Source organism: Rhinoderma darwinii, chromosome 1 (assembly GCF_050947455.1).
Source record: "Rhinoderma darwinii isolate aRhiDar2 chromosome 1, aRhiDar2.hap1, whole genome shotgun sequence".
In the NCBI taxonomy this organism is placed as follows: domain Eukaryota; kingdom Metazoa; phylum Chordata; class Amphibia; order Anura; family Rhinodermatidae; genus Rhinoderma; species Rhinoderma darwinii.
Genome location: NC_134687.1, coordinates 442,932,465 through 442,945,515, shown reverse-complemented (window position 1 = coordinate 442,945,515; position 13,051 = coordinate 442,932,465). Strand labels below are relative to the sequence as shown.

General features: G+C 40.3%; 1 protein-coding gene across 1 annotated transcript in view; it reads left to right on the top strand.

Annotated features, from left to right (window-relative positions):
* PRODH (proline dehydrogenase 1) overlaps positions 1-11,433 on the top strand; it is a 134,827-nt gene extending 123,394 nt beyond the window's left edge. The window contains exons 12-14 of the mRNA XM_075831055.1: positions 1,452-1,550; positions 9,025-9,113; positions 9,915-11,433. Coding sequence (XP_075687170.1) covers positions 1,452-1,550; positions 9,025-9,113; positions 9,915-10,105 — 379 coding nt within the window. The 3' untranslated portion in view covers positions 10,106-11,433. The remainder of the gene's footprint in view (positions 1-1,451; positions 1,551-9,024; positions 9,114-9,914) is intronic.
* Positions 11,434-13,051: the final 1,618 nt, after the last annotated feature.

The window sequence follows — 13,051 nt, the reverse complement described above, 5'->3', positions numbered from 1 at the left end:
CAGGGCTGGCGATCTGCTAGTAACCGCTACGATGCAGCAATCGCTTTCGATTGCTGCATCGAAGGGGTTAATGGCAGGGATCGGAGCTAGCTCCGGTTCCTGCCGTTACAGGTGGATGTCAGCTGTACAGTACAGCTGACCTCCACCGCTGATGACGCCGGATCAGCTCCTGACCCGGCGCCATCTTGCCGGCAGCTACGGAAGCCGATCAGGCTCCGCCGCCAGGCGGATCTTGACCGGCTTCGGTGCTAGGCAGACCGGGAGGCCAGTATTAGGCCTCCGGTTGCCATTGCAGCCACCGGAACTCCGGCAATTTCATTGCTGGGGCTCCGATGAGCTGCAAACACCTTAAGTGCAGCGATCGCGTTTGAGCGCTGCACTTAAGGGGTTAATGGCGGGGATCGAAGCTAATTTCGGTCCCCGCCGTTACAGTCGGATGTCAGCTGTAAGATACAGCTGAGATCCGACGATGATGGCACCGACTCAGCTTCTGAGCCGGTGTGTCAAACGTTTGACGTACATGTACGGCATTTTGCGGGAAGTCAATGCTTTCCATGACGTACATGTACGTCAAATGTCGGGAAGGGGTTAAAAGAATAGATCAGGGCATTCTGCAACTTTGTAACGAGTCTCCGTGGCAACTAAAGGTTGTGTTTTTGTTTTCAGGTTTTGACGGACGTTAGCCTCTAATTTAACTAAGTATTTTTGAATATAGTCAAGACTATAAATCTACTAGAATATATCTAGAAGACGTATACAATTACATTAATGCAAGAGGTGTAATTAAAGGCGATTTGAATTTTTTTTTGAGGCTAGTATTAGAGTGAGGTAATGTCTCTGGAGCACACAGGAGCCGCTGTCAGCCGAGCCATCGGACCAGCTCACTAAAATTTGGTTGACCACCGCATTTTGCTGCTTCTACGTGCAGTGATACATAGAAGCTGCAGAATTGAACTGGAGCAAAAATTTTAAGAAAAGTATATTACAAAAGTTGTTGCGTTTTTTTTTATACCAAAACACTAACATTTTATGAAATTTTTTTTAAAAAAAGCCACCAGAGTTTACTATAGCCTTTAAATATGTTTCGTTTGATTATTATATGTTAAATTGTTAGCGGAAATGCCAATGTAAATTGACATATGATATACTGTAGAATATGCTAGCTTTTCTTTGATAAATTATAATTCAGTCTATTTAGAAAAAAAGCAGTTACTGACATAAAAGTGCATTAAATGATATTAATGTCGTAAATGTAACCGGCTCCAATCCATCATTTGAAGGATGTTATTTCTCACGAAAATAATCTGCGTTTTCTTATCTTAATATATTAAACTGCAGGGGAAAAAAATCAGTTAGTATCTGAATGGAAGCTGTCATTTTGGTGGGTGTATAATTCTGTAGGAAATCATGGAAGCTATTGTGAGTTCTGATTATACCTTTTTGTGTGGTAGATGCCTTGATTATGTCTTGGAGGAGATCCGACACAATCGTAAAGCAAATGTAATGGTAGCCTCTCACAATGAAGACACGGTGAAATTCACTCTGAAAAGGTAGGTAGCTCTTTATTTTTTAACTGATTGCATTTATTGAAAGAACTCTTGTATGACTGTTCGATTTAGTCCATTAAAGGACTTGATTTTACAGTAGGTCATAAGTTGATTCATGCCAACAAGAATTGCACAAATGTGTCGTCCCCATCACAGGCTTAAAATGCCAAGCTTGCAATAATTAAGTGTAATCTGCTGTGTTTAGTGGATACCATCGCTATAGATGTACTTTCACTTTTATAGAGATTTTTTTTTTAAGTTTCCTGCATGCCCATTCAAAGCCCTCAATAAGGACTTTATATAATGTATGCAAAAGAGCAGGAGAAAACTCTCTAGTGCCACCTATAGGTGACTACCCTGTAACTTAATGTTTGACCCTTAACCCCTTAAGGACGCAGCCTTGTTTTGGCCTTAAGGCTCAGAGCCCATTTTTCAAATCTGACATATTTCACTTTATGTGGTAATAACGTCGGAATGCTTATACCTATCCAAGCGATTCTGAGATTGTTTTCACGTGACACATTGGGCTTCATGTTCGTGGTAAAATTTGGTTGATTATATTCAGTGTTTATTGGTGAAAGATTGCAAAATTTTGAGAAAATTTTGAAAAAATAGCATTTTTCAGAATTTAAATGCATCTGCTTTTAAAACAGACGGTTATACCACCCAAAATAGTTACTAGTTCACATTTCTCATATGTCTACTTTAGATTGGCATCGTTTTTCGAACATTCTTTTATTTTTCGTGGACGTTACAAGGCTTAGAACATAAACAGCAATTTCTCATATTTTTAAGAATGTCAAAAACCTTTTTTTAAGGTACTTGTTCAGTTCTGAAGTGGCTTTGAGGGGCCTATGTATTAGAAACCCCCATAAAACACCCCATTTTAAAAACTAGACCCCTGAAAGTTTGTTTTTTTAACCCTTCAGGCATTTCACAGGAATTAAAGCAAAGTGGAGGTGAAATTTGCAAATTTAATTTTTCTTGCTGAATTTCAATTTTATTCAAATTTTTTCTGTAACACAGAAGGTTTTACCAGAGAAATACTACTAAATATATATTGTCCAGATTCTGCAGTTTTTAGAAATGTCCCACATGTGGCTCTAGTGTTCGTGGACTAAAACACAAGCCAAAGCAGCACCTAGTGCATTTTGAGGCCTCTTTTTTTTATTAGAATATATTTTAGGCAGCATGCCAGGTTTGCCACACAGTTTTTTCACAGCACCTATTTGAATTGGGCTGTGGAATTTAAAAAAAAAATCATTTTTTCCAATAAGATGTAATTTGTGATCAAAATTTCCTATTTTCACAGGGAACAAAATACCCTGTTTTGTTGGCCAATTTGTCCTTCGTGCGGCAATACCCCATTTGTGGTGATAAACTGCCGTTGGGGCCCATGGGAGGGCTCAGAAGGAAAGGAGGGCTATGTGTTTGTTGGAGTCCAGATTTTGCTAGATTGGTTTTCGGGTGCCATGTCGCATTTGCAGAGCCCCAGAGGTATCAAAGCAATGGAAACCCACCAGAAGTGACCCCATTTTGGAAACTACACCCCTCAAGGAATTCATTTATGGTTGTAATCATTTTGCCCGTACAGTTTTTTCACAACACCTATTTGAATTGGGCTGTGAAATTAAAAAAGTCATTTTTGATCAAAATTTCTTATTTTCTATAGGGAACAAAATAGCCCATTTTGTTGCCTAATTTGTCCTTAGTGCGGCAATACCCCATTTGTGGTGATAAACTGCAGTTTGGGCCCATGGCAGGATTCAGAAGGAAAGGACCACCATTTGGCCTACTGAAGCTTTTCTGGTGCTAAGTCATGTATGCAGAAGCCCCTGAGGTACCAGTACAGTTGAAACCCCCGAGAAGTGAGCCCATTTTAAAAACTACACCCCTTAAGACATTCATCTAGAGGTGTAGTGAGCATTTTGACCCCACAGGTACTGTGTAAAAGATAAGGCGCAGCAGATGGTGCAGAGTGAGATTTGCAATTTTATATATATAATGTATGTATATATGTGTGTGTGTGTGTGTGTGTGTGTGTGTGTGTATATATATATATATATATATATATATATATATATATATATATAATATATGCGCCATGTCAGTGTCCGATATATTGTGCCCAGCATGTGCCACCGGAGATGTACACCCTATAAGCTGTAATGTGGGTTCTCCCGGGTACGGCAATACCCTACATGTGGCTGTTATCAGCTGCCTGGGCACACGGCAGGGCTCAGAAGGGAAAGATGAGGGGGATAAGCTGTGCGGAGTGCATCAGGGTAAATTTAAAATTTAAGGGATGTATGATAAATTCGAAAACAATCTTTCATACAGAGCCCTGGTTTTTCGGGACACGTGTCGCATTGGTATGTTGTGTTCTTCCTTATCCCCCTCTTTGAGCAGACTCTGCACCTCTTTTGACTTTTTCCCTTCTTGCCAGTTTGGGGAACTTCTCCTGGAAAGTGTTGCCCTGGTACGATGCATGTGGCCTCTCTTCCAGAAGTACTGGGTGCTCCCTCTTCTTGGTCCCTAAAGATTAGGTTCTTGATAACCACCTCTTGAAATTCCCGGAAAGTTCCCCTCTGGCCTGCACATCGACGTAGCACGTACGCATTGTACAATACCATCTGTATGATGTGCACGGCCACACCCTCGATTTCCACATGGCATTGTAGGGCTTCAGGACTTGATCTGACAAGTCAACCCCTCCCATGTACCTATTGTAGTCCAGGATGCAGTCTGGTTTGGGGGTCTCTGTAGTGGTACCTCGTACAGGTACATGGGTACTGGTATGGGCATGTATTGTTGTCAATACAAGGACATCTCTCTTGTCTTGTACTTGACACACAATATGTTGCTGCTAGATTGTGCCCTGCTCTCACCCCTTCTGAGTGTTTGTCCAAGCAGAGTCTTAGGGAGGCCTCTCAGATTTTTTTCTAGCAGTGCCGCATGCCACAGTACTTCTGGAAGCGAGGCACTTGAAGAGTGGGACGCTAGTATAAAAATTATCCAGTTAGAGGTGGTAACCCTGGTCCAGCAGTGGTTGCACCAAATCCCACATAATTTTTGCATTAATTCCCAGTAAAGGGGGGGGGGGCATTCTGGGGGCTGAATACTGTTGTCCTTCCCTTCATATATCCTAAATTTGTAGGTATGCCCTGATGCACTCTCGCACAGCTTATACAGTTTCACACCGTGCCTTGCCCTCTTACTCGGCAGGTACTGGCGGAATTGAAGCCTCCCTTTAAAATGTACCAGGGACTCATCAACAGAAATACACTTCTCGGGGGTGTATGCTTGGGCAAACTGGGCACTGAAATGGTCTATTAGGGGTCTCTGTTTGTACAAACGTTCAAAACTGGGGTCATCTCGGGGTGGGCACTGCTCATTATCCGTGTAATGTAAGAAGCAAAGTATTGCCTCATAACGCATCCTGGACATGGCCGTACGGTACATCGGGGTGTGGTATAAGATGTCCGTGCTCCAGTAGGTCCTAATGGACGGCTTTTTTAGAAGCCCCATGTTCAAGTGAAGTCCCCAGAACTTGCCCAACTCTGCTGCATCTACAGGGGTCCACCTGTGGGATTGGGCATAAAATGATGTGGGGTTCTTAGTAATATACTGTTGGGCATATAAATTCATCTGGGAGACAATAAGATCTATAAAGTCATCAGTGAAGAAGAACTTGAAAAAGTCCATTTCACTGATCCCTGCCGTATTAAATTTTATCCCTGAGCTGCCCGTGTACTCTGGGATTTGGGGCTCATAAATGTCTGGTGTGGGTGTCCAAATGGGGTCACTTCGCTCGGGGGCTTGAACTGCAGCGGGGTCATCTCGCTCGGGGGCTTCAACTGTAGAGGTGGTCCTGGGGCATCTCCTAGGGGGTTCCCCTTCATCACTGGATGAGGAGGTGGATAAATAAAACCGAGTCTCCCCATCCGACGACTCTGTGTCGGAGGCAAGAAATGAATATGCCGCTTCGGCACTAAATGTCCGTTGGGACATGTTTGATTGCTTCCCTAACTAGGAGCAATAGGCTGATACCTAAACCAGCCCAAAAATGTGGTGTTTTTATAGAAGATTGGGCTTTCTGAGCTTAAACCCAACTAGGGTGAGGGTTCCTAACACTAAACCTAACTAGATTTTATTTGAACTTCCCTGAGACTAAATCTAAGTACGGCGACTATTCCCGGAAACAAAACCTCACTAGATTATTCCGAGCTTCCCTAACACTAAACGTAACTACGGTGACGCGGGTGCCTGACACTAAACCTATCTAGATTATTTTGAGCTTCCCTGACGCTAAACCTAACTACCGTGATGGACCCCTAACGCTTGATCTAACTACGGTGGTGGATTCCTGACGCTATACCGCAATATGCTTTTTGACGGTTCCCAGACACTAACCCTAATACTAAACTAACCAGTTAAATTGTCTAAATTAACTGGTTTGTGTTTTGTTTTTTCATTTTTATATATTTTTTTGTTTTATGTTTTTATAAAGAAAAAAATAATAATAATCCCCGGGGACCAAGAAATTGGTCCTGAAGACTAAGAAGTGGTCAGTGATAGGAGATCACTGACCAAAAACATGGGGGGAACACAAGGAGGAGAAGGGTACAGGACTGGGTAGTAGATGGGAGAGGTGGGATGCCGATAAAAGTTGTTTTTTAGACTTTTTTTTTTTTTTACTTGCTCTTCTCTCGCTTTCTCACAACCGCTCTGAACGCCTCGCTGTCTCCAACAGAGGAGTTCAGGGCGGGTGCGGCAGGGTGTGATGTCAGGGAGAGGAAGTGAAGAGACCGATCGCCACTATTGGACAGTTACTCACTGACTAATAGTGGCGATGGTGGAGGCGGGACCATCGCGACAGGTCCCGGCGTATTCCGCTGTGATAGCCTGCTGTCGGAAACAGCAGCTGTCACAGCTCGTGCACGCGCCGGTGGAAAATGGCGATGCACTTTCCCTGCGACTAACTATTCCGTCGCTGAGCCCGAATGGGGAGATCAGCACGACGGAATAGTATGTCGCTGAGCGTTAACGGGTTAAAAGAACATTGAAACATGATTCAGGTTGTCAGCCATAGACGCCAACCTCTGAACAGCAGCGTTCCATAGTTCTTGCTCCTTGTCCGTACATAGTAGGTTTCTGGTTGAGTGTAAGGCTGGGTTCACACGACCTATTTTCAGGCGTAATGGAGGCGTTTTACACGGCTCCAATACGTCGACAAACATCTGCCCATTCATTTCAATGGGCTTTACGATGTACTCTGCCGACGACCTGTCATTTTACGCGTCGCTGTCAAAAGACGGCGTGTAAAATAACAGCCTCGTCAAAAGTGCAGGACACTTCTTGGGACGTAATTGGAGCCGTTTTTCATTGACTCCAATGAAGAACAGCTCCAAATTACGTCCGTAAAAGACGCCTCGCAAAACGCCAGTACATGCAATTACGTCTGAAATCCAGGAGCTGTTTTCTCCTGAAAAAAGCTCTGTAATTTCAGACTTAAATGCAGTTATCGTGTGCACATACCCTAAGATGTCATGTGTTCTGTTTTGCAAAGGTATAAATTCTCCTTGATCCAGAGATCCAGCTAGTAGGGAATCCCAGGGAAAAAAATTTAACTGAAATGAATCTGCTGTGGAAAATGTATCCTGTGAGACCGGACCGAACGTTCTATATGAACAAATTTGTTTTAGGTCATCAGCGATGAAAAGAATGGCCTCCCACTGCCATACTTTTATCTACGCTAGTCTCTGAAACAAGGTCGCAATGACCGGATCTGCCTGAAACAAGTACCACCGTTGCCTGACAGACCCCCATTGACCTATAATGGGGTCTGTTAAGTACCGCCATGATGTCCTGTTTTTACAGAAGTATAGTGCTGGATACAACGCTGTTCTTGCTGTCAAATCTGATGGGATCTGAGAAGGAAGCTCTGGATGGAGCCTCTGGCGCAGGTGTGAACAGAGCCTTATAATAGAATAGTTTGCAGCCTATCGAAAAATCGCTACTTGTAAGCAAAGCCTTATGGTAGCCACTAAAGCTTTTACGCTGATTATTAATTATAGACCACACCTTGTAAAGTGGATCTCATTACGTCATCACAGTAGGGTTTTGTTAATCCTGGAGATCGAAGGCAAAAAAAATAATTCAGAAGTTATGTACCAGACTGTAGAATTTCTAGGCAAGAGAATTTGTTTGTCTTCGTTTTTTATTGTAAGTTTGTCTTTTTTATTTTTTCAAGAGAAGCTAACATTCATGGTATTTTATCCTTTTAATCTATTCACATGAACTGGTAAAAGGCACTGCATCTGACTTATGCTAATATTATCTTCATGATCTGACAAAGTACTTACAATCCCATTACTCATACCATGTAGGACAAGTGTAGTAACCACAATTCTTCTTAATGTGTCGCTTCTGATCCATCAGGTACTGCACAAAGGCTGTAGAATTATTACTCTTTGCTTACCCTCACTCCTAATCCTGTTCTCTGTGGAATTAATTATCCTTCAGTGAATGCCTAATGTAGTTGATTTAAGTAGGCTAGCGCAGTGTTATGATAGTCTATTTATGCCGCTTTTTGTCTATCAATTTTTCTTTTTGCTGATTTAAGTCCTGCCTTTTATTAAAGGGAGAGTGGTTTTGTAGGTATTGAAATTCCCGAGCTGATCTTGTGAAATAATTTCTCAACAAGGCCTTGTTTAGGGCTGTTCTAGATAAAAGGTATAGCCGTGCTGTTCCAGTTAGAATAGATATTAAGTTTTGGTTGATCGCAGCCGCACCATCTGGTTAAAGAGAAACTATGGTAGTTATTACACTCTGAAAATAGCTTCTTTACAGCAGACTCGCTTTTTATGTAAAAGTATTTATTCAACTTTTCAGCAGGCGAGTAATGGAGAATCAAGTGCACCAATGCTTTTCTAGTGGGAATAGTGCCTAACAATAGATCAATGTATTATTTTTACTGTCTATGTATTTCTCACAGTAAATGTCAATGAACTAATCTGATTATGCCATGCAGAAGAAATGTAGTATGTCCACCTGGTCCCTTACAGAAAGTGTCAGATGTTCTATACAGCAAAAGCTATGATCGCTTTCTTGCTGTAATGCTCTGAGATAGGGGACTTCAACTTTTTCTGTAAAATGTTTTACAAAGTAGCCCAAACATTGGAGAATCAAAAGTCTACACATCTCCAGAATTTGAATAATGAATCATTGCTAGCTATGCAATGGGATTCCTCCATTCCACTTCAAAATCATCGTGTTAGCTGACTTATAGTATGCCATAGACATCTTATTGATTTATCCAAATGGCAAAATAAATATAATTATGACTGTAGGTGACCATTCCGATAAAACATCATGTATGTGAGTAAGCGAACCTTTGAGCATTGTTAGGAATGTGAAGGATTGTATTATGCAAGCGTTTCCCAAGAGCTGAACTCCTTTTCATGTCTTTGTCCAGAATGAATGAACTGGGTATTTATCCTGAAGAGAGAAAAGTCTATTTTGGACAGTTGCTGGGCATGTGCGACCAGATAAGTTTTCCTCTTGGTGAGTGTTGACATTGATTTCCTTCATTTAAGAGCCACTAAGCATAAAGTATAAAAGTTGCATAATCATATTATTAATACCTCTAAAAGGTCTGGTTTACATTATCCACACTTATATAAAGATTTTCTTTAGTTTCTCAAAACTCCAAATTTTGGAAGAAAGAAAAATGAAAAAGCAGGCATTTTCTAGATGGTAATCTCACTGAAGTAAACCACATTCAGTCGTGATCTATTCTGATGTTTTTCTGTCCCCAATAGATTTCATTAAATCTCCTAGAAAATATTGGGTTTGATATTACATTTGGTTCAAGATTTGTTTAACTGTCCGCAAGGGCTTACTGATTAACTAAATGGATTGAGGTCACTCAGTTAATTTACTGCTTTCTCCTTTGTAGAAGTAACCCCCCTTTCCCCCAACACATTGACCTACATTACATGTATACGTTTTTTTGTATGTTGTTTCAAGCTATTACATGGTACCAACAATCTTTTTTTATATATCCTACCCCAAACTTTCCAGTAGCCTAGTTGAGACATCCTTCATGCTCACAGATTTTGGTGGTAAAGGTATCCATATAAAACCCTGTCTTCTATTATACTATACATCTTTTTATTTGTTTTTTTTTTATGTGTTTTATATTTCCAACTCTGTTTATTATCTATACGTTATCTAAAGGTCTTAGAAACAACCTATAATCTCAATTTAACTTGCTGGAAATATCCTACTGCATAATTCTATAGATCTAATATCAACGTGTCATTTTAACTTTGGTGGTATATACTTTTGTTATTCCTATGACAGGTCAAGCAGGGTATCCGGTTTATAAATATGTTCCCTACGGACCTATCAACGAAGTTCTACCCTACCTGTCCAGAAGAGCACAGGAGAACCGAGGCATCATGAAAGGAGCTGCTAGAGAGCGGGAGCTTCTCTGGAGGGAGTTCAAAAGACGTCTGCTAACTGGCAACCTTTTATACACTCCCCAGTTCTAGAGGGACCTCTTGACCTTAGATGGAACTGATATGTGACATAAATCCTGTATAACCATAGCAATCGGCAAGACAAATCAGTTATCTATTTACTCGATAGAAGCACATTATATGATGCTGTAGAGCTTCAAAGGCGATATAGCACTTCAGCGTTTACCTTTAAGGAACCTTTGCTTGTGTGTTGGGCACTTTACTTTTACTCAAAACATAAAATGAGTAATTCAGGGATATGCAGGGTTATTTATGGACATTTCTATGTATTCTCTAATGTACAGGCCACTATTTACCAAGGGGAACCGTTACCGATGGTTAAAAATAAATTAATTTATTCAAGAGGATAGATTTTAAATTTGGGGAACATATTATATATCGCACCATAGTGCATCATAGGTAATGGGTGTCGGGTAACCAAACTGCTAGCACTTTTGGTTTTTAGATTTATTTTTAATGATAGTTGGATCTATAGCTTATTATTATTTTGTCTGAGCTGAGAATCCTGTTATGTTGACACCTTCATTGTTTTGCATAGGATGGTGTTCTAAGGTTACAAGGCAATCCAGCTTACCAGTCTTTAAAGGTTAATGTTAGAAAGCAAACTTTTATATTAATAATGTAACTATGGAATGTAAGCAATAAAGACAATGCAGACAAGTATCTCATAAGAGCCAAGCAGATTCTGGCTGACAGTCGCTTAGGGTTAGAACATATTGGTGTACATAAGCTCCCTTGCAGTACATTATGGAAGGGGTATTTTATAGCATTTCCTCCTTAAACTTAATATTTTGAGATATAACTGGTAACATATGTGCATTAAATACTTTCCATACAGTTAGCAACGTTTTTAAACATATGCTAGATTTTTTTTCCAGTTATTTTCAATTATAAAACGTGATATACATTAATTTCAATTTGCTCTAATCCGTTCGCAGCAGGAACATTTTAGTTCAAAGGGTCTCTCTAGGCATTGATTTCGGTCACGTGGGCTCGATCGGCAGCCAGCCTGGAAATCTTTTTGGAAGAAAAATCTGAAGTAGATTTAAATATTGCCGAAACTGAAAATTTACAAGTAAATTACATTATGATTTCTGGCGTTCAGTGTCTAGTAATGTAATTGTCATTTGGCTCTAAAAACCTAAGGTCAGGAAAGTAAGTTAATAAATGTCACAAGTTGAAAAAGACAACAGGCAGGTAAGAGGTTATTGATGCTCAGAGGACCGTTCTGGTTTAAAACCATCCTCTTTATCCATAGCTGCTTGGGACAACTGGATCCAAGAAATCAGCCCTTCATATGTATAAAGGTCTGATTGGTTCAAGTTTGTGGGAGTCGCAACGGACGGAGGTGCCCAAAAGAAAAGTGGCTTTGAGTACTTAGTCACTGTCCATTATAGTGGAGATAAGAAATTGGGTAAATGTGCTCAGCTTTTATTGTACCTCCATTTGACTTTACAGTGAATGATGTGCAGCCACCTCTATATTAGCGGAGCTTGGTGAAAAAAAAGTTTAACATTAACGTTTCTAAATTTGTATGCGAGTATTCATGATGTGAAAACTGGTAGCTTACATGACAAGTGTATTCAGTTTTAGGTCAAATGTGAGTCTGAAATTGTGAATTTTAAGTATGTATTTTGTGTTAAACTGCAGGTGATGGAATCTAACATCATTGTATTATTTATTTGTATGCACCATAGACTTTATTAGAAAAAAACAAAACACTGGCTTATAGTTAGGACTGCTGCCTGTTCTCAATACAGCAATATTGCTAGCAATACTTTCATTATATAATATGCAATGTTGTAAAAAGATCTACTGTACTGCAATGTTACTTCTACATGTACCTTAAAACACAATTCTAGAAAGTTCAATTTAGAATACGGACAAGTCTCGATTTTTGTATTGACTTTTAAGTGAGGTATCTGTCAGCATCGGTAATCGTCTTAAACTACCTTGTATAGAAATGTCTCTTGCAGTGGGGGTTTTGAAAGGTTTATGTAAGTTAGATTACTTATATAATATAAAGCACCTTAGAAAATGTGTGTTACTACTGAGTATTTAGTCTAGACCCCATAAGAAAGTTATGGTGTGTTGATATTAACGCTTCTTATATCTATTATTATTTTTTGTGCCTTTTAGAATGGTGCATGCACTCCAGTTGTCTTAAAGGAAGAAATGCCTTCTATGATTGCGGCTCAGGGAGCAGGCCTCATTGTTCATGCTCAGAAAGGCATAGCAACCCATTTGGGTCATGGGGTAAGGTTTAGACTTGTCACTTCCATAAATACCTAGCTGAATGTCACCAGAACAAGCCGCTCCTCTGACTTATGAATTTTGATGATGGGAAAATAAGATTGTGAGCCCTGTTAAGGACAGGGACTGGTGTGAGTGATGACAACCTCCTGTACAGCACTGCATAGTATGTTGGTGCTGTATAAGTAACCGGTAAATTAATTGGAGACACAAATTACCCTGCAAGTTCAAGTAGTCATACTGGTCTTCTCTATGATCAGAGAAGCTTATATATTTACAGAACTTCACGTCCCTGTACATGGACTGTGCCTGTTCAATGGTTCAGACAGGACAATGGAGCAGACTTGCTATTGACATGCCATGCGCCACATTTATTATCGGTTTTAGAAACTTTTTGCGCCTTGTCCAGCACACACAAACTGGTGCAACTTAAACCAACCTAAAGGTGGTATAAAGAAGAGAAGTGTCCCCCCAAGTCTAATAATGTGGCTTCACTATTGTGGCTCCTGGCACTCCTAGTAAGCACAAACAGGGAAATTAGACAGGATAGCCTTGTGTTTGAGGGGAGAAGGGCTGCTGTCCAGGTCTCTGGAGTCTGAAAATCCACTTTTCTATGCCAAAATACAGACTCCAAAGGATTATCCTATGTAATTTTAAAATACTACGAATAAAGGTTTTGGTTTTTTTTTAATTCGTGCAATGTGT